This window comes from Candoia aspera, chromosome 14, assembly GCF_035149785.1.
Source record: "Candoia aspera isolate rCanAsp1 chromosome 14, rCanAsp1.hap2, whole genome shotgun sequence".
NCBI classification, from domain to species: domain Eukaryota; kingdom Metazoa; phylum Chordata; class Lepidosauria; order Squamata; family Boidae; genus Candoia; species Candoia aspera.
In genome coordinates, this window is record NC_086166.1 from 11,499,368 (window position 1) to 11,520,968 (window position 21,601).

The 21,601-nt window shown below is 42.9% G+C and overlaps 1 protein-coding gene across 3 annotated transcripts in view; it reads left to right on the forward strand.

The window, feature by feature from the left end:
- The window catches only part of CLUAP1 (clusterin associated protein 1), a 62,546-nt gene that overhangs the window by 39,947 nt on the left and 998 nt on the right, over positions 1–21,601 (forward strand). For 2 of the 3 annotated variants that reach the window (XM_063315246.1, XM_063315244.1), the window contains exons 9-11: positions 4,741–4,813; positions 15,468–15,575; positions 19,445–19,500. In XM_063315246.1, coding sequence (XP_063171316.1) covers positions 4,741–4,813; positions 15,468–15,575; positions 19,445–19,500 — 237 coding nt within the window. Of the gene's footprint in view, positions 1–4,740; positions 4,814–15,467; positions 15,576–19,444; positions 19,501–21,430; positions 21,488–21,601 lie in introns of all 3 variants that reach the window. The other variant, XM_063315247.1, reaches the window with a different exon arrangement.

Here is a 21,601-nt window from a genome sequence, read left to right on the forward strand (position 1 = left end):
AGCAAAAAAAAAAAAAAAAGGTTAGAATGTGGCATTTCCATCTTCTCCTTGGACTCCATGCTTGTCTCAGTGCTGTTCAGTTGTTGTATAAGATTAATGTCTGGCATGCTAAATAAGGAAGGATTGTGAAGACTAGAATCCCTTTTGATTGAACTGTGAGGATATGAAGAGCTCCTCTTGGGTCACTGTGCTGAAGCCTAGGGAAATGGAACCCTACAAGGAGTTGCAAAGAAGCAAGAAGTATCAGCAACTCTGGTTCTCCTTTTCGTTGACTACTTTGGTGAAAGCGCCAAGGATATACACCTCACTCTCTGTGCTTTGCCTTTCCATTCTTCCCAGTTGTATTTTCCCACGTTTCATGTAGTTAAGGCCAAGGATTGCGTCATGAGTAGCAGTTTTCATCATGAGACTTTATGCCTAGGAACTGCCTCCTCTTTAGAAGTTCAAACATTTGGGTTTCCCTAAAACAAAAGGGCCACTTTGGTGCAGTGGTTAAGGCACTGGGCTAGAAACCAGGAGACCATGAGTTCTAGTCCCACCTTAGGCATGAAGCCAGCTGGGTGACCTTGAGCCAGTCTGTCTCTTTCAGCCCTGGGAAGAAGAAGGCAAGATCCAACCACTTCTGAAAATCTTGTCAAGAAAATTGCAAGGAATAATAATAATAGTAATAATAATGGATACTGCAATACCTGGAGACAGCAGAATAGTAGAGAAAGAATTAGAGAAAATCACAAAATATAAAGACCTGCAAATAGAAGTAGAACGACTGTGGCAAAAGAAAGCAAAGGTAGTACCAATAGTAATAGGCGCCTTGGGTGCATCCAAAACACCATTGGCATTGACAAAATCACCATCAGTCAGTTGCAAAAGGCAGCTTTACTTGGAACAGCTTATATCCTGCGATGATACCTTTAATATTGTTAAATAACAACATCTGCCTATCCCAGATCCTCGGGAAAGACTCAGGTGGACAAAAATGCCAAATCCAGTCTAAACATCTGGCAGACTGTGTGACCAACCATAATAGCCAGTTGGGGTAGAGGTTAAGGCACCAGGCTAGAAACCGGGAGACCGTGAGTTCTAGTCCTGCGTTAGGCACGAAGCCAGCTGGGTGACCTTGGGCCAGTCACTCCCTCTCAGCCCTAGGAAGGAGGCAGTGGCAAACCACTTCTGAAAAACCTTGCCAAGAAAACTGCAGGGACTTTTCCAGGCAGTTGCCAGGAGTCAGCAATGACACACACACACACACACACACACACACACACCCCAAAAGGAGAGAGAACCACTCAGCATTGGCATGGCTTGTAACAGTGATTCTCGTGTTAACTTTAATTGTCTCTAGTAGTGTGCTAAGGGGAAAGCCAGCCTTTTGTAGAGTAGGGGGAGCCCAAGGTATTTTGTCCCCTCAGGCACAGAGCAGAAGAAAGATAGCCACGGCTTCTGTAAATTGGGAGCCCTGAACAAGGCAATGCTACTTTATGGATGCGTCCAACAGTGACTTGAAGGGGCCTGGACACCATTGCAGACCCATCAAGTTTGCGAAGGCAGGTTTGCAGGAATACTGTGGGATAAAGCATGTTGTGCCTTGCAGAGCTCTGCTGTTGATCAGCCTAATTAACCGGTGTCTTTGTTTGTTTGTTCTGCAGCAGCCTTTTTTACTTACTTTGGGAGATAGTTATTCAAACTGTAATTCAACTTCCAGAATCTGCGTTCTCCTTTTATAACGTCCTGTAAAATGATTTATTACCTCAGCGCTTCCAAGTGTTTTTTCCCCTCCTCAGCCTAAGACTGAAGAGGTGACGTCTGGGGTATTAAGCAGGCTATTAATTAGTACACGATCAATAGAAATAAATGAATGTTTTCACCATGGCAGTAGAAAGAATGCCTGTGCAGTGTTTTGACACCTGATTGCTGAAGACTCTTCTGCTTTGCTGGAAGCCTTCTGTTGCGCAAATTAAAGCCCAGGCTAAGATAGGAGGAAAACAGATAATATAATGTATACTCGAAACAACCTGGGTGGGTCAGCTCTGCCCAGAACTTGCAGTTTTGATTGTTCTAGAAGCTGTGATCCCAGCACTTTGGAGAACATCAGCTTGGGGTTGGGAGGGAGACTCTCGGGGAGATGGCAGCGTTGACAGATTTCAGGATATTTGTCCACGCAGAGCAGAATGGACTTGCAGAGGCAATGCCTGTGATGTGCAGAACAGAGAACACACAGTTCCACTCTCCTTCTGCATCACGTTCGTTTATTTGTGTATGGTCGCCATGCTATCACAGATCAGGAGCTTTAAACAGTAGGAGCTATAGATCTGTTTTTCTTTCGATTACAGTTTAGTATGAATGCAGTTGAGTCAAGCCTCCCCATTATGTCAATCAAATTTTATATCACCAACCTCTCTGGCGAAACACAGCATTCTGTAAACATTTTGCCAGGATGACACACCAACCTCTGCAAAACCATAGAGTAGCAATTGTGATCTTAAAATGCTGACTCTCCCTGGCAAGACACACCTTCCTTGAATTTTTCCCTGTAACTTCAATTCCTACAGCTAGAAAATGTGACATTTGGCAGTCAGGCATCTTCCTTGCTTACAGAAAGATAAATTCTCACTTTAGTCTCCCACTTCTCAGTCCAAGATCTTTCTTAGGTATTATGCAGAGGTTAATAGATGTTAAGCGCCCATCTGTTTGAAGCCGTAAATATGCTTCAAGCATTGGATTTAATCAGTGATCAAAGATGAACAGGAGAAAACAGAAGCATGAATGGGATATGAAAAGTTTATTTTTCAGGCAAGATAGGAATCTTTTTAGAGGTCTTCTCATCCAGGGGATCTCTGAGCCAGACAGGAAGTACACAGGTGACACAGCTTGTCATATGTCTGCTAAAGGTGTAGGCATCCTGCCATTGTTTGTATCCAACCATCTCCATGTGAAGCGTGTGTGTTAAAATCCAGATTTCCCTGGTCTCAGGAGCATAGCTACTCTCTGCACCAACTAGTGACAACACAGCTGTCAACTCTGCTTGATACGTTACATCACACTCAGTAAGGGATGCAGTTATAACCCAGATAGGGTAACATAGCAGGAGTAGCTATGTTACCCTATCTGGGTTATAACTGCATCCCTTACTGAGTGTGATGTAACATATCAAGCAGAGTTGACAGCTGTGTTGTCACTAGTTGGTGCATCCATGCTGTTCTGTCTTTTCAGGAATTGCCATCTGTTTTTCACTCACTTTTCTTTTTTGTATAATTTTATTAAAGATTTTTTAAGAAGATAAAACTAATACAAACTAATATAAAGTGAGAAAAAGAAAATAAAGAAATCAAAGAGAAAGCTAAGAGTGCAAGAAAGGAAAAAAGAGTAAAAGAAAAATAGAAAAGAAAGAAAAAAAGATACCAAAAAAGTAGCTTCCAGTCTTCTTTACAGCAATTATTAAGTGCGATTCTAAATTTACCTCTTACTTGAGGTCACAAAATGACTCTCTTCTTTCTATAATCAATTTTGTCTAATCATCGAAACCATAAATCATAAGTTTGTTTTTTTTCCCTGTTTCATGCAAGAAGTCTATAAGGGGTTTCCAGTTTTTCACTCACTTTTCTGAAGTGTCAGAATGAAGTTTCTGAGTCACTGCCTTCCAGCTTTTGCTGCCTATCTTTGTGTGTGTGTGTGTGTATGTGTGTGTGTGTTTAGGGCTAACACATATTTAACATGAAACTTCAGTTCTGCTGTGAGCACACAACATTATAAAGGTTTTTCAGGACCCTTTTTCTTGAAGTTCTATAAATTAAGCATACTCCTTCCCTTTAAATGCTGGCTGTTACTGGTTGGTTAATCACAAAGGCGAAGGAATTAGGGTAGTCTAGCCATGAAGATAAAACGTTTTCTCAGGTAGGCCAGAAATAATAAAAATGGCATTTAATTATCCCTCTGAGTTTTTTTTTTCCTTCTTAGCTTAGGCAGCGTGCTTTCCCCAATACATTTGTAAGGATTTTTTTTTAAATATTCTTTTTACTGTGGAAGCTGAGCCTGTACGCCATGGAAAGTTCTGTTTGTGTGCTTAATGAGAATTACGTGCAGCTTCGTTTGTGCCTAGATTTTTGTCCAGAAAATGAGCCATATGTTTTCACTGAAGCACTTCCTTGAATCATTCTAGCTCCCTATTATTCTCCCATTAATGAATGGCAGAAGCAAAACATTTACTTACGCCTGCCCATTGTCCTGCAGTGTTTTGAGACTGTGGTCTACTTGTTGCTTAATATTTGCAGCTTTTCTTTCATAGGATCATTACAAAGGGGGGCCCATGAACAAGTGGTGGGGGGTAAATGATGACCCATGCGTTATGACATTATCATGCAAATGATGCAACTTGTGCCATACTTAATGATGCAACTGCCTCATTCTGTCATTGGCACGATGACACCATGGCTCACATGTTGCCGTTTTCATAACTTTGTGGCTTGCGATGGATATCTGTAGGGGGGTAATTAAATCAGGAAACAGCACTGCTGCCACTGGAATTCACGACCAGAATAAAATAGAATAATATAGAGGTTCAACAGTTTACCGGAACTGCTGATATTTTCACATTTTTGTCGAGTTCTCAATTTGTGGAGCTAAGCTGTCTTTCAAAAGCCTTTGATCTTAACTTTTCCGGCATCCTAGCGTCTGCCTCCTTTCTCCCCTAAGCTGAGGGATTCTGAAGCAGTAACTGTCCTGATTTTGATCCTTTCCCTTCAGGAAGCAGAAAACACTTTGCGTCTGATGCAGAATAAGCTGAAGGAGGAAGAGAAACGATTGCTGAAGAGTGGAAGTAAGTTACCTTTTCGTGCACTGGGGTAGCCCTGTGGAATCCTTCCTCGTCCAATTTACTGTAGCCGTTCTGGATGCTGCAGTAACTTAATACCAGCTGCCCAAGGGGTGTGGGTGGCCATACAATTTTAATTAAATAAATGAAACCCAAACAGCCCAACTGAGTTGACCTTGGAGGTATACTGAGAGCCGATCTCTCAGTCTGTACCCCCACCCTTGACTCAGCAAAGGCAACTGAATTAATTAAATGCATGCCTCTAACATTTCTGGCCTTCTGTCATATTAAAAATGACAACCCAAGAGTGTGGACTTTTGAAGTAGCTCTTGGAGCTTTTGAGGGCCACAGGAGGCCCTGGGATCTCTGATGATGCATTAGGGTTTTAACCAAATACAGTGTCAGAGACTTAGTTTGAAAACTTCTGCCTGCAGAAGTCTTGGCAGGGAAATAGGCAGCCTTTGGTAGTTGAACAAATAGGTATGTCTCACATTCTGGATCTTAGTCAGGATTGAAACTGGCCTTTTAGTAATATTGTTACAGCTAATGCAGTTAATTAACCATTTAATTAATCCAGGTTTGTAAATGAGTCCTCAAAAGTTACTATTTGCAGAAAGTGTTTCTAACCCTGTTCTTGCATGCCTAAGCGTTAGCCATTCATAGTCTAAAAGACCACTGTGAAAAGCAGTATTTGTTAATTCTCATTCATTCATTCATTCATTCATTTGATTTATATCCTGCAACGGACAGTTTACAATCTGGAATGAAAAATGGATAATCTTCTTTCTCTCTTGCACCTCTTGATCAAATCTGTTAGAAAATATCCCTTCTAGCAGGATACAATTAAGCTAGATGTTGAAATATATAACAATATAAATTATTAACATAATAACTTTTGACTGGAAAAATTAGTAATAGATTAGAATAATTTATTTAGGAGCTTCTGCCAACAGTTTTGAGTCATCTTAAATAAGACATCAGCAAGGATCCTTTGGATGGGTCCTTGTTTGCATCCAGTTTTAATATTGCCACACATAGTTAACTTATACTGAAAAGAAGATAAAGATGCTCCTTGGTGGGTCAATTAATTAAGGAAATTAAGCTGTATTTTATCACGCTAGTTGGTTTTCTGTTGGCTTGTGGCTTTCCTCTTTTCTGCTCCTTTCTTCTGTGGTGTAGAAACTAAAGTTACAGAAAAAATTACTGGCTGCAGACTGGTTTACTGAACCAAAGTGCATCAACTGCAACGGTCCTGTGCAAGAGCCCAAAAGGCCCATCCCTCTTTGAAACTCAGTTTTAAACAGCAAAGTTCTGGAATTGTTGGCTGGGAAGCTGGAGACTGTAACTCAATGCATATGGGGGGCAGCAGATTTGATACAGATGAAATACCCCTTTTTCAACTTTCATCCTGTTGCACAGTGGTAAGGGTGTGTGTCTGTGTGTCCAAATTTAGAAGGTAAGGGCACAGATGGTTTTGTTGAGTGGGGTTATAGTCTTCCTAGCACTCAGAAAAGAGGGAAGAAATAAGTTTCCATTGACTCAACATCCCCTCTTCTCAGCCATTCTGCCATTTACAGTGAAGAAATGGAGGCAGGCACAGTTGACTTTCAGTGTGTTTATTTTGTGTGCATTCAATAAACAATCTGAACAGCATATAATAAAAATGTACATCTGCTTTATGCAGTGCTCCTTTTCGTTATCTGTGTCTGGGAGGTGTTAATGGAAAGTATTCCCTTTGTGGACCCACGGGCCTTCTCCATCATCAGTATCTCAGTTTGAAAGCGCAATCTTCTGCACCTTCTATGGCCATTCTGGGTAGGGATTCTGGGAGTTGATGTCTAAGACAGAGGCTGGTATAGTGCACCATATACTGTATGAACTTGTATCCAAATTTGATGACGCAATCATGCTTAGCATTGAAAACAAAGCCTTTGGGCAGTCTGAGCGATTTGGGAGGAGCTGGGAGGGTCATGTCCATGCTTTTGGTAGGCTAGTGAAACGATGTGGGAATGTGTGGAGGAGGCTAGAGTTTGTTGTGGTCAAACCCTGGCTCACCTAAAGTAACCACATTACTTTGAAGGTGCAGCGTAATTTTATTAGCATGCAAACAATAAAACAGCATACACCGGACTCCCAACAAAGCATCAGCAGCTTGTCGGGCAGCCCCGATCAGAAGCAGAACCACAGCTCTACTACCGTGTTTCTCAACCTCAGCCACCTTAAGATGAGTGGGCTTCAACTCCCAGAATTCCCCAGTCAGCACGCTGGGAGTTGAAGTCCACACATCCTGAAGCTGCCGACTTTCGAAACCCTGCTACATTTCAAAGACAAGGCAAAGGAAGAAGGCAGGCACAGTGCAAATTACAGCATGGCATTGGAATGTTTTTTGATAAACCCATCTGGGTGACCTTATTATTATTCACCCCTTCCAATGTGTGATGAGGGTTTAGAGCGTTTCACCCCCACAATCTTAGGCTGATGAATGAGAATTTGCCGAAGGCCACAAAATGAGTTTCTGAGAGAAGCGAAAGTGAACCAGGGACATCAGGTGCTGGATTTGGAATTTTCCCCCAGAGCAATCATTCTCAGCCACCCAGCTGCTTCTTATCACAGACGTTCAGTCTGGGTTGTTTACTTGACTGCCAAATGCCATATGGATTCTGGCAGGGGGCTGCGTTCCAGAGTTGAGACCATTCAGAGGACCGTCTCGTAGATTTGCTTTGGGAAAGAAGCATTTGAAGCCCCAGGAAAGGACAAGAGCAGTGTGTGACTACCAGGGCACCACAATCCAAGGAAATGCGCAAGCTCCCTGGGCGAATGCCGAGCACGTTCTGTTCTTTGCCGGCAGGGACGCTTTATCGAGAAAGCGACGCATCTCTCTGTCGGTTCTTCCTGTTGCTAAAGTGGAACCAGAGTTTGATCAGGAAGGGGTGTATTTCGGGGATTAGGTACTGTAGCTGCTTTTCCTCCTAAACTGTTGCTTGACTCTTTACTGTTCCTTATTCTCTCTCCGAGACCGGCACACGCATTAAGATTCTCACAGAAGCTGTTGTTCATTTGTGATAGCACAAACAGATTGCTGCCTTCTGGAGGCTGTTTGGTTCAATTTTTCTGCACAGAGCCATGCAGAGAAAGCAGACAGCGTATCTGAGTTCGGTTGCACCAAGGAATTCACGGTCCTCCAGCAGGTCTGTTACAACTCTAGCTCATTCCTGTTCACTGGCCCTGCCACAGCGAGTCCCTGCCCCGGATTCTCTCCGGGATCCTGGCATTTAAGATCCTTTCAAGGGGAAATGCCAGGGATCGAACCCAGACCCCTCTCAGCATAAAGAGCATCTCGTAAAACTGTCTGGTGCATTTTCCCATTCTGTTCTTGAAGAGCAATAGGCGCTTTGCCACATATCAAAAATGGTCAGGTAAAGTCAAGACCAGTCTACCCTTTTGGGGGTCACAATATTTTTTAAAAATATTTTGGGCTCGAAAGATGAGGCCGGTGATTTATTTCACTATCGTGAGAGGACTGACATTCTCAGACCTTAAAAAAATGTGAGGGATTTAAGGGACAAACTGGTTGCACTAAACCTCATGAGTTTAATGCTGTTTAATGCCCCTATCTGCCCCTTCTGCATGAAAATAAAAGGGGGGAGGTTTGGTGAAAATCAGGGGCTTTGGCAGTTTTGGCTCTGGGAGCTTAAAAGTGGGACTGGGGGTCCACTTATGGGGTGCATATTAAAACTGATATTATTTGGCAGGAGTTCACAGAACTTAGGTGTTACTGGGAAAGCTCTAAACAAAACTCAGAAGGAAAATATAACATTGCTTTAACCACCGTCAGAGTTTGGACTATCGTAGTTTTATTTTAATAAGCTGAGGTATGAATGAGCCTTTTGTATGCAGTTCCTTTTGGGGCGGGAACAATCAACCAAAACAGCAAGATGAAATTCAGTAGATATGGGATTATATTTAGGTAGGAAGGACCTGGCTTGAAGGCCGACACAAACAAAGGAATGGAGCCTACACCAGCAGCGCATGGATGATGCTAAAAGGGCTGAGAGGTGAAGGAAGCATAGGGTCCTGCAGTTTAAGGACACTGGCACAAATAGAGTACAGTATGTCCAAAGAAGAAAGAATGGTGGGACAATAGGTACCCAAGTCATATGAGAAATTGCTGAAGAAAACTGAGTTAGTAAAGGATGCTGAGAGAGCCAGTTTGGTGTCGTGGTTAAGGCAGCAGGCTAGAAACCGGGAGACCGGGAGTTCTAGTCCTGCCTCAGGCACGAAGCCAGCTGGGTGACCTTGGGCCAGTCCCTCTCTCTCAGCCCTAGGAAGGAGGCAATGGCAAACCACTTCTGGAAAACCTTGCCAAGAAAACTTCAGGCACTAGTCTAGGGAGTCACCAGAAGTCAACACTGACTCAAAGGCACCCCCCCCCCCAAAAAAGGATGCTAACGTAAATTCTTGATGTGTAAATGATGGAGCCCAAATTTTCTTTTTCTTTTTTTTTTCCCCCAAGAGGACAAGACTAGAACAAAGACTTCAGTAGAAGGCATGTGAAGGTGAAAGGTCCCCTGTGCAAGCACTAAGTCATGTCTGACCCTTTGGGGGGATGCCGCTTTCGCGAAGTTTTCTTGGCAGACTATAGCGGGGTGGTTTGCCTTCCTAGCAATATATGTTGTTCAGCAATGGAAAAATGCTTTTTGGTGGGTCGGGGTGGAAATACTTGAATGGGAGCTGGGCAGCCATCAGTCAGGGGTATCAGCATAGCAAAAGTGCATTGATCAGGGATGTTCACTGGTTGGTCTCCAAATCTAAGGTTCTGCTAGTTTCAGCTGGTTTCTTTTCTTTGCTCTGTAAGTTGAATTTTCTTTTAAAAATGCTTATATGCAGACTTAGTTAATATAGCCATTTACTTCGTAAGGTCTAAATCTGCAGTTCTTTTCTTCTTGCTATCTGCAGTATATTCATTGTCTCTTTTGTGTCTCTGGAATGGACTTTTCTCTCTGACCAAGAAAAGAAGCTTTATTATTTTTATTTTAACATGGATTGGGTGCTATTTGTAATTTCTTTCATGACTGTAGAGAAACGAATGCTCTCTTGTGCTCTTTCTGTATCTCAAATAAGACTTGGCCAAATGTTGTCAAATATCCATGATTGTAAAAATGCATAAAGCATCAATAAATTAGAACAGTAGTGATCATTTTTAAAAGTTGCTGATTGGAAGTTCAATATATTTAGAAGGCAGTGGGATTGCAGAAGGCCAGGGAGAGGCAGAGGTTTTGTGTGTGTGTGTGTGTGTTTGTGTTTGTGTTTGTGTTTTTGTTGTTTATTCGTTTAGTCGCTTCCGACTCTTCGTGACTTCATGGACCAGCCCACGCCAGAGCTTCCTGTCGGTCGTCAACACCCCCAGCTCCCCCAGGGACGAGTCCGTCACCTCTAGAATATCATCCATCCATCTTGCCCTTGGTCGACCCCTCTTCCTTTTGCCTTCCACTCTCCCTAGCATCAGCATCTTCTCCAGGGTGTCCTGTCTTCTCATTATGTGGCCAAAGTATTTCAGTTTTGCCTTTAATATCATTCCCTCAAGTGAGCAGTCTGGCTTTATTTCCTGGAGGATGGACTGGTTGGATCTTCTTGCAGTCCAAGGCACTCTCAGAATTTTCCTCCAACACCACAGTTCAAAAGCATCGATCTTCCTTCGCTCAGCCTTCCTTATGGTCCAGCTCTCGCAGCCATATGTTACTACAGGGAACACCATTGCTTTAACTATGCGGGCCTTTGTTGTCAGTGTGATGTCTCTGCTCTTAACTATTTTATCGAGATTTGTCATTGCTCTTCTCCCAAGGATTAAGCGTCTTCTGATTTCCTGACTGCAGTCAGCATCTGCAGTAATCTTTGCACCTAGGAATACAAAGTCTTTCACTGCTTCTACATTTTCTCCCTCTATTTGCCAGTTATCAATCAAGCTGGTTGCCATAATCTTGGTTTTTTTGAGGTTTAGCTGCAAACCAGCTTTTGCACTTTCTTCTTTCACCTTCATCATAAGGCTCCTCAGTTCCTCTTCACTTTCAGCCATCAAAGTGGTATCATCTGCATATCTGAGATTGTTAATGTTTCTTCCAGAGATTTTAACTCCAGCCTTGGATTCCTCAAGGCCAGCTTGTCGCATGATGTGTTCTGCATACAAGTTGAATAGGTAGGGTGAGAGTATACAGCCCTGCCGTACTCCTTTCCCAATCTTAAACCAGTCTGTTGTTCCGTGGTCTGTTCTTACTGTTGCTACTTGGTCGTTATACAGATTCTTCAGGAGGCATACAAGATGACTTGGTATCCCCATACCACTAAGAACTTGCCACAATTTGTTATGGTCCACACAGTCAAAGGCTTTAGAATAGTCAATAAAACAGAAATAGATGTTTTTCTGAAACTCCCTGGCTTTTTCCATTATCCAGCGGATATTGGCAATTTGGTCTCTAGTTCCTCTGCCTTTTCTAAACCCAGCTTGTACATCTGGCAATTCTCGCTCCATGAACTGCTGAAGTCTACCTTGCAGGATCTTGAGCATTACCTTACTGGCATGTGAAATGAGTGCCACTGTTCGATAGTTTGAACATTCTTTAGTGTTCCCCTTTTTTGGTATGGGGATATAAGTTGATTTTTTCCAGTCTGATGGCCATTCTTGTGTTTTCCAAATTTGCTGGCATATAGCATGCATTACCTTGACAGCATCATCTTGCAAGATTTTGAACAGTTCAGCTGGGATGCCGTCGTCTCCTGTTGCCTTGTTATTAGCAATGCTTCTTAAGGCCCACTCAACCTCACTCTTCAGGATGTCTGGCTCTAGCTCACCGACCACACCGTCAAAGCTATCCCCGATATTGTTATCCTTCCTATACAGGTTTTCTGTATATTCTTGCCACCTTTTCTTGATCTCTTCTTCTTCTGTTAGGTCCTTGCCATCTTTGTTTTTGATCATACCCATTTTGGCCTGGAATTTACCTCCAATGTTTCTAATTTTCTGGAAGAGGTCTCTTGTCCTTCCTATTCTATTGTCTTCTTCCACTTCCGCGCATTGCTTGTTTAAAAATAATTCCTTATCTCTTCTGGCTAACCTCTGGAATTTTGCATTTAATTGGGCATATCTCCCCCTATCACTGTTGCCTTTTGCTTTCCTTCTTTCTTGGGCTACTTCTAGTGTCTCAGCAGACAGCCATTTTGCCTTCTTGGTTTTCTCTTTCTTTGGGATGTATTTTGTTGCCGCCTCCTGAACAATGCTGCCAACTTCTGTCCAGAGTTCTTCCGGGACCCTATCTACTAAGTCCAGTCCCTTAAATCGATTCTTCACCTCCACTGCATATTCCTTAGGAATATTAGTGAGCTCATATCTAGCTGATCTGTGGGTCTTCCCTAATCTCTTTAGTCTGATCCTAAATTGTGCAAGAAGAAGTTCGTGATCTGAACTACAGTCAGCTCCAGGCCTTGTTTTTACCGACTGTACAGATGTCCGCCACCTTTGGCTGCAAAGGATGTAATCAATCTGATTTCGGTGTTGTCCATCTGGTGAAGTCCATGTATAAAGCCGTCTCTTAGGTTGTTGGAAGAGAGTGTTTGTTATGCAGAGTGAATTGTCTTGGCAAAATTCTATCAGCCTGTGTCCTGCTTCGTTTTGTTCTCCCAGGCCATACTTACCTGTAATTCGAGGTGTCATTTGACTGCCCACCTTAGCATTCCAGTCTCCTGTGATGAAAATAACATCTCTTTTAGGCGTGTTGTCCAGTAGGTGCTGCAGATCCTCATAGAACTGCTCTACTTCAGCTTCTTCAGCATTTGTGGTTGGGGCGTATATTTGGATCACTGTGATGTTAGATGGCTTGCCCTGAATTCGAATTGAGATCATTCTGTCGTTTTTTGGGTTGTATCCAAGCACTGCTTTAGCCACTTTACTATTAATTATGAAGGCTACTCCATTTCTTCTGTGGTCCTCTTGTCCGCAGTAGTAGATCTGGTGGTCATTTGATGTGAAGTGGCCCATTCCAGTCCATTTCAGTTCACTGACGCCCAGAATGTCTATCTTTAATCTTGACATCTCACCAATAACCACATCCAATTTGCCCTGGCTCATAGATCTTACATTCCAGGTTCCGATGGTGTGTTGATCCTTAGAACATCGGATTCGCCGTTCACCACCAGCACCGTCGGCCGCTAGCCGTCCTTTCGGCTTTGAGCTAGCTGCGTCATCACGTCTGGGGCTAGTTGAGCTCATCCTCTGTTCCTCCCCAGTAGCATTTTGACCATCTTCCGACCTGGGGGTCTCATCTTCCGATGGTATACCGACATATCTCTGGCTGTACTGATCCATTTAGTTTTCACGGCAAGAATACTGAGGTGGGTTGCCATTACCTTCCCCAGGGATCGCATTTAGTCTGACCTCTCTGTCATGACCTTCCCGTCTTGGGTGGCCCTTCACGGTTTAGCTCATGGCATCATTGAGGTGCTCAAGCTCCAGCACCACGACAAGGTAACAATCCTTTGCTGAAGTTTGTGTTTAAGAAAGCCCAAATAAAAAACAGAGAAACTTCCAAGAATTTGTAAACAAGCAGATCTACTATCAACAGGGTTAGGTATCATTCTGAAATCAAACATTTTGGCTTCTATAATTGACAGTTTTAAAACCTGGTGATTAATAACCCTCCTGTTCATGTAATGTGGGGGTGGCCGGTGGTTCATCAAGTCCCCTAAGGATGGTTTGAGAAGGGCAAGAAAATCAATGGCATCATTTATCTGCAAGGGGTGAAGGAGCAGAAGATGACTTGGGAGCTGCTCGGCTGTTTCCCGAAGGCCTTCTTGCCTGGCTAAATTGAGCCCCAAGTGCCAATGCTGGGAACTATGTCAATGTGAATCTGTGAGTGGGACTACATAGGTCAGCATGACAGCAAATGCATCTGGGGCTTATCAACCCTGACCTTCTGTTTTCATGATGAATAACCGGCTGGAATGCAAGATGGCAAGATGGCACAGTCCGTGCGAGTGAAGCTTCCGCTTGATTTTGTAAACCTAAACAGTGCAGATAGCGCATGAAAAACGCACGGCATGATGTCACCCAGCGTGATACAGAAAGAGCAATTTATCTGATGTGTTGGGCATGTGGAAGAGCTCAGAAGTACTGAAAAGGAATACCCAGCATTATTCAAAAAGTTTTAAAGTTTGAATTGAAACCTCAGGTTTTTTCTACTAGGACTTGTTCCAGAACAAATGAATGAAAGATATCACAGTTTAATAAGATATATGCCGATGACTGTGAGGACAAATTTGGCTCAACGTTGGAAAAGAGACCATTTGCCAACAATATCAGACTGGGCAACCGATCCTGGGGAATATGCAGCAATGGCAAAATTAACAGGATACATTCAGAACAGAAATTTGATTAAATTTTAAGCAAGAATGGCTCCCCTGTAATATGTCACACAAGAGAAATTCAGGCACTAGAATTCTGTTTTTAAGAGGAAAATAACTGGCATAAAGATAGTAATAATTTCAATGTTTATAAATACGACATGCAATTATCAGTCGAGTACAATGGGAAGGAATTTAAAACTATGTAGCTTCTCAATATTTTTACTGTTTCTTTTTCTTTTTAATTTTCTTAACCCTTTTCCCCCCTGTGCTTTTATCCTTGGAAGAATAACAAATAGTGATGATATCAATATTAAATATCACATTCAGAGTTTTCTAGAGATTTCTAACTATTTTTTAAGATGACATAATAAACTTAGTTCTATGCACTTAATCACGGAATAATGGTTTTTAAATTTTGTGATAATGGTAAACTCCCTGTATATTTACTGATCTCATTCCTTATCCATTGTGTCTCTTTCTGTCTTCTTTTTCAAAGAAACATGGCTATTTATTCTGTTTCTTTAAATGTTTGAATAAATAAATTATAACAACAAAAGATACACTCAGCCTGGTTTGACCAGACAACCGTGGAGTCCCATGAGATTTAAACCTCCCGAATGCATGTGAGAAATTGCTGTTCGGAGCTTGGAAAGAGAGGCCTTCTCAGGAAAGGGCCACCTTCCTTTTGGAGACAGTGAGAGCTGACTTGAGTAGCAGAGAAGACCTTTTAACTCTCTCAAGCTCTATAGTTCTGCTTGAAGAAATAAAGAAACACCAGAATATCCTGACCATTGAGAGTTTCATTCTAAGATAAAGCCATCTTGGAATGAATTCATCCATTGATACCCCTGGGGTGGGTATTCTGAGCCTCTTGCACTGTGTGCAATCTTCCAGTCCCCTTTTTTGCCACCTGGGAAGGTCACCTCAGGCATAATTGCCCAAAAGCATTGGCTCTCTTTTCCTGCTGTTTTGAGGTAGAATGAACACAAAAACTAGTCTAAGCTCTGAAATAGGCTTAGGGTTTTTTCTTTAAAAAAAAATGCCTCCCAATTTCTGCCCAGCTCTTCTAGCTGAGGTCTTTTCACCTGAAGGCATTGGGCTCCTTCGCATGTTCTCCATGTTCTCTACCGCTGCGCAGTGGCCTCTTAGTGGACTGACGGCCCCTTTTGTTCTTCAGAAGGGTACAAAGAAGCCAGAGAGACACGATGACGTCCTCAGCCTGCCTCTCGGGCAGCTAATAACTTGAAGTGCTCTTATTTTTATTTAGGTCACGATGACTCAGACATGGAGATCCACGAGGACGAGGGATCGGACAGCGAACTGGAGGACCGGCAGCTGATCAAGCAACACACGGCTATGGAGATGCTCATGCAAGGTGGGTGTATCTGCCCCTCTTTCTTCTTCCCAAACTGCCTTCAGGATGCAGCTTGTTTTCAAAGTCTTCGGCCTGTACTCCTGCCCATGCAAATTGGGAAAACAGTTTTAAACAGATGTAGCGATGTCAATTTCTGTAAGCACAAAAAACATTCGTATTATTCAAGTTCTAAAGATTCCCTTATTCCTGAGCTGAATTTAGACTGCAGCCTTTCTGCAGATAGGAAAGAGGGCTACCGGAATAAGAAAAGTGTGCTTTGCTGTCAGCCCTTTGAGGTAGGCCAGGTCAGGAAACAAACCCCACAAGAAATACTAGAACTCTTTATTTATCATTATAGGTCAGTGTTTCTGAACCTTGGCCATTTTCAGATGGGTGGACTTCAACTCCCAGAACTCCTCAGCCAGCATGCTGGCTGGGGAATTCTGGGAGTTGAAGTCCACCCATCTGAAAATGGCCAAGGTTCAGAAACACTGTTATAGGCTATGATAACAGAACTTTGAACGCCTGACAGAGTTTCTTTTCCCTCTTAACCCAAGGGAGTCAAGCTAAGGCAGTCTTGAGCTTCTTTCTCACCGCCTCCTGCCTTTGCAGGCTAAGCTGATGTTTTTGTAACGGTGGCTGCATATTTTATTCAAAGCTATCCCCGTATTCCTTGACATTCACCCATCTGCCTGGTCCTTAAGCTTTTAACATAAAACCTCCAGCTTGGCCCTTTTTATGCAGATGCTTCCTTAAACACACAGAAGAAAGCGGGAGAAAAAAGACCTTCAGACCTCCTTAACTGTACTGTTTTTAGCTCTTACAACCCCTAGGCTGGGCCATGGGCTCAGTTCACCACATTCTGTTACAGAAGAATGAAAAAGAAAGGAAAGAAAGATGTCTCCTTTCCCTTCCAGCACAGCTCTGCGCTCCTTCTGCCAGCCGCTCTGTGATTATAAGATTTCTGCACAGGGGAGTCCAGCTGGGCCAGAACGGCACACTGGAGACATGGCGCCTCTTCTCTTCCTTTTCTTTTGGAAAAGAGAACTGAGTTGTCCCTACAGAAAAGGACAGCTAGTCTTCAATCATGCTGACCGAGTGAACGTATTTCTACATGATCGTTTCCTGAGCAGCAGGATTGACATGCTCTCTGGGGCCCTGGCGGGATCAGTGAAATCTAGGCTGGTTCGATCTTCTTTTATTGGCTCCCCCTTCTTCGTGCTTTGCACATCTACAGTTCTGTCACACACCCAGCAGGGGACAGGAAGCCTGCTAAACCTCCTTGATTGGAGACCTGCCTTTTGATACCAGCCAAGACTGTTTGGGATCAGCCTGCAGAGTATGGCTTTCCTGGTCTTGCCGTTGCTCAAGGCAGAAAACACGGCACCCTTCCTTTGTCCGCGGCACATGAGAGGGACCAGGGCTAGAGGCTGGGCTGAAGGGGTGAAATGAGAAGAGGTTTCTGCAGACGGCAAGGTTCTTCCTTCTCAAGAGCCAGCACGGGGTTAGTCAACCCAAGGTGGAGCTTCAGTGCCAAATTGGCTCTGCTTTCCCAAGCTCATAAAAGCAGCCTCAGCTGGCTGCTGTTGTTTGTGCTAATGTTTCCACCTCTTTATGACTACCCTGCACGGAGGGGCACTGTATCCTAAAACACCCCCATCTTTCTGTTTTCATAGCTTCGTAGATTTTTTTTTAAAGATTGAGCAAAAAAATAATAATGCACCAGTTCTGCTTGCCCGTATTACTGTTTTTCTCCACGCTTACATCTCGTCCCCCCATTCCCTGCCAGAATGCTGCCCCCCCTGCCTTATTTGCTTGCCCTCCTAGTTTCAACAGCTGGTGGGAGAGCAAGTGCAGGCACAAGCGTCTTAAAACGCTTGAGTTACTTTTCTCTGTGGGAATAATTGGTCACAGGTCCCTTGAAGTGCCAGTGGAGGTGAAATATGTATTTCTTTTCCACGAAGCCTGACATATAGAGTTATTAATTAGTTAAAAATAGAGTGTAGCCATCCCCCCCCCCCAGGCCGTTTGGCATAAAAGATGCACATCAGCCTGACTGACCTTGCAAGCCCTGGCCAGTTGTAGAGACGCTTGAAGTCATTCATGTATAAAAATAAGCAGATGAGGATCACTGCATCCTCCATCCATATCTGGCCTCCTTCCACCTGCTGTCCCTGGTCTCAAGAGCACTGGTCACAGCTAACATCTGGAGTATGTTACAATGTGAGGAAGTAAGCATTGAGAACTGCTAACTATTCATTATTTTTCTTTTAAAATCAACTCCTACCAACCCACTATGTAGAGGGCAGTTTTGGCATTGACGCACACAGAACCGCCCCTCGCTTCTCATTGTGCCTTTAGAGCAGGGGGCGCAGCCTGTGGCTCCTCAAGGGCCCCCCTCCAGGCACTGCTCAGGAAGGGCAGGCAAAACATGTTGAATTCAAACTGGTTTAAGCACAGAGCAACTGTTTGTGGAGAGAGACAAGGTGTTTCAATCCTTTTGGAAGCGTTTTGAGCATATGCCGAAATGGCCAAAGTGACTGTTTTGCACTTGAGGCATTTAAAATTTGAAACAGTTTGAATTCAACGTGTTTTGCATAATCTTTTGGCTCAGCTATCTTTTCTAATGCCTCAGAGGACAAAAATTATTAACTTCAGTGCAATTAATCATACGGAGTTATTTAACTTATTTGTTTGTCTGTTTGTTTCATTGCTTTGTAAAATAATAACAGAAAAAGAAAAAACAAAAAGAAATATACAAAGATACATACATTATCAAAAAAAAAAGGAAATACGTAACAGGTGCTTTAAAAAGTGAGGAAAATATAACAAAAAATAAGATAAAAATATGAAACACAGAAGATTATGTCATTACAGCAGTAAACAGTTAAAATTCTCTATATATTTGTCTAATGCAAATAGGATGCAAATGTATATATTTATTTCTAATACAATTATGTAACCATCATGCTTTTTCCTAAACTACTGTATTTTGCATAAATGAGTCCCATATTTCATTATCCTTATCCATGCAAAGTCTATGTCTATAGGCAATCCTCTCTTAGGTGGCAAGTGTAACCAGGTCTCCAGTCCATGAAGTAAATGGGGCCATACATTTATCTTTCCAATGTTGCAATATCAGTCTTTTGGCCATAGTAAGGGCACAGAAAACTTACTGAACATTCATTACATTTAAATCGAATCAGTTCATATTTAGTGCTAGTTGAGGCATGGTACGGTTTCCAGCATGTCCTGCAAAGGCCGAGGGTGACCTTTTGCCTGAAAAGGTCAGCCACCCCTGCCTTAAAATCAGACAGCTTGGCTCTTTAAAAATGACCTCTGTTGACCTAAAAGCTCAACTGTGAAGGCTTGGTTCAGAGCAAAAGAGACAGATGTACTCCTGAGCTCCTTAACAAATAAATGCCTTTCCAAGTCTAAAACGTATGTCGAAAAGAACATGTTAAATGCACATCGCTCCCAAAGCCCCCTATGCATTCGATCACGTGCTTCCCCCCCCCCCACCCCCCAAGTGCTGTTCAGGAGTAAAACACTCACTCATTGTTCCTTGTGGAAGGAACCACAGCTTCAGACTGTAACAGTGAAAGCGTTTGTAAGTAGAGGACCAACAGACTGTCCAAGTCAGTTTCCTTTGGTTTAAGCCCACTGTACCTAACTCAACCTTTTCTCAAAGGAAAAGATGCTTCTCGGAGGGGCAGATTTCCACCAAGAAGGTGCCCGTTCTAACAGGCATGGCCATTTGTACCTTTGATAGCTCTAGTGACTCTGGAAATACCTCTGATTTTGAGGGCTCAAAGTTTATGTATTTATGGTTCTGCCAGAGCTATGCTTATGTTTTTATTACGTTTTCTGATGCCTACTGTATGTTCTAGGGCGGCCCAGCAAGCGGATTGTTGGAACCATGCAAGGGGGAGACACGGAGGATGATGTAAGTGGCCGTGGCTGGCGTCCCACAATATGTGTAAACATGAGTTCACTTGCCCTTTTTGCAAAGTGGAAGAAAAAGTTATTTTCAAAAAGGTTTTCCTCAGAAAGCATGAATTTGCATTTATTTAGGATTAAGCCAAAAACCATTTCCTCTGCGTAAAGTTAAACCAAGTTTTAAATAGTAGTTAAATTATGCAAGGTTGGACCTTCTTACTGACATCAAAGGTGAGGGGGTAAGCTAGGATTGTGAATCATTCATAAAGGTAGATCAATAAAGATCAAATCCATCAATCATAAAGATCAACTATAAACTTATGATTTCTATAGCTTAAGTATAAGCTATATACTTATCCTCTCTGAATGATTTATTCATATCTATATTCAAATATACATGTGCTCTGCATGCTAAAAACATCTGGGTTTGTAAATAAGCTTTGGGTGATTTATAGAATTCACTTTTATTAAAAATGGTCTCGAACGCCGACAACAAACTGCTTTGCCGTATAATATCTTAAGTGGCTGTAACTGTGTATTTCTCAAAATTGATAGTTTGGGTCTGAATCTTATTTACATACTTAATTTTGCAATTTACTTCTTAGTCCCAATGGGGCTAAGAAGTAAATTGCAAAATTACTTCTTCTAAATAAGATTTATTTAGAAGAAATAATATTTTCTTCTAAATAAGATTTAGGCTTTCAATGGGATTTAGCCACTCTAAGTATTTTGCTCTGAGTATTCAGGATCCTGATGAATTTTTATACAGCCATTGTGTAAGATACCCTTTTGACTCTGTTGTGACTAGAAATAGAGGAGCAATATGACACTTACAATTTGCTTCTCTGCTGTACATATGGTATGTGTCTTGCCGACCAACTAATAGGAACCCCTTCCTTCTCTTCATACAATACATTCTCAAAGATTCATGATTTTTAATTATAGAAAAAGTGAGGTCTTCTTCACAGAAACCAGCTTCTCTCTGTTGTCCTAATATTTCAAGCACACCTCTGGCAGGTCACGCTACATGTCTTTGCAGGGATGCAGGAAATACAAACCCCCGTTTCCTTGCAGTAGTTGTGATGGATGGTTTTCCCTTTGAATGGCTGAACGAAAAGATCAGGCAGTATCTGTTTCAGCATCGATTGATCATAGCGCTAGTTTGAAAGTATTCTTCTCTGATTTATTTTGCTGGGCCCACTCTGGAGATCTCTACATCCAAGATAGATCTGTTCACCCTGGGCCAGATTTTGGGGACAACTTAGGTATCAGGTCTGAAAAGGCCTTGCTGGACTGGGCTGTAACAGCAGCAGCTGTCCACAAACAGCAGGCTACACAAGAGCCCCATGGAGATCACACGGCCTCTGTGTAAACCAGCCTTTTTCAACTTTTTCACCCTGGAGGAACCCTTGAAATACTTTTCAGGCCTCGAGGAACCCTGCACATTCAGGCTAAAATGTAGACCAGAGGTTACAAAATTATGATATTCGTTTCATGGGTGGGCCTGTAGATACGCACTAACAGTGTTCTGCTCTTCAACTAAACATAAAGAATGAAACTTACCTCTTTAATGTGAAGTTGCCCGAATTTGAAGTAACTTTTTAAATAAATTGTGGTCTCCCAGGGAACCCCTAGTGACCTCTCACAGAACCCTAGGGTTCCAAAGAATCCTGGTTGAGAAACCCAGGTGCAAACTAACCCTAAAGTGTCTGCCTTGAGTAAGTTTCCTCAAGCAGGTAGTTCCCCTCTTAGCTCGGTCCATGTGCTTGACCCAGCCATGCCGCTCAGCTGTCTTCTCCAGCCTTGTTTGGACTTGAGTTTTCTCTCTATTTGCCTTTTGCCCTCATTCTTTTATAACCCTCTCTGGTGTCATTCCTCTAACTTCTTTCTACCTCCATCTTGCGTCGCCTCGCATGCTGCTGCTCCGTCTGCCAAAGATCGGGGCAGCCCGAGCCCGAACCAAAAAGCACAGAGCTTCCCGAGCCAAGGCCAAGGTGCGTGCCTCTCTGCTCTGCCAGCCCTTGCTCCTCATTTCATACCCACACATCACTTGCCTCCCTCCTCTGGTCTTGGGGCCTGCTCACCATCAGAAGCCACGGGCAGTGGGA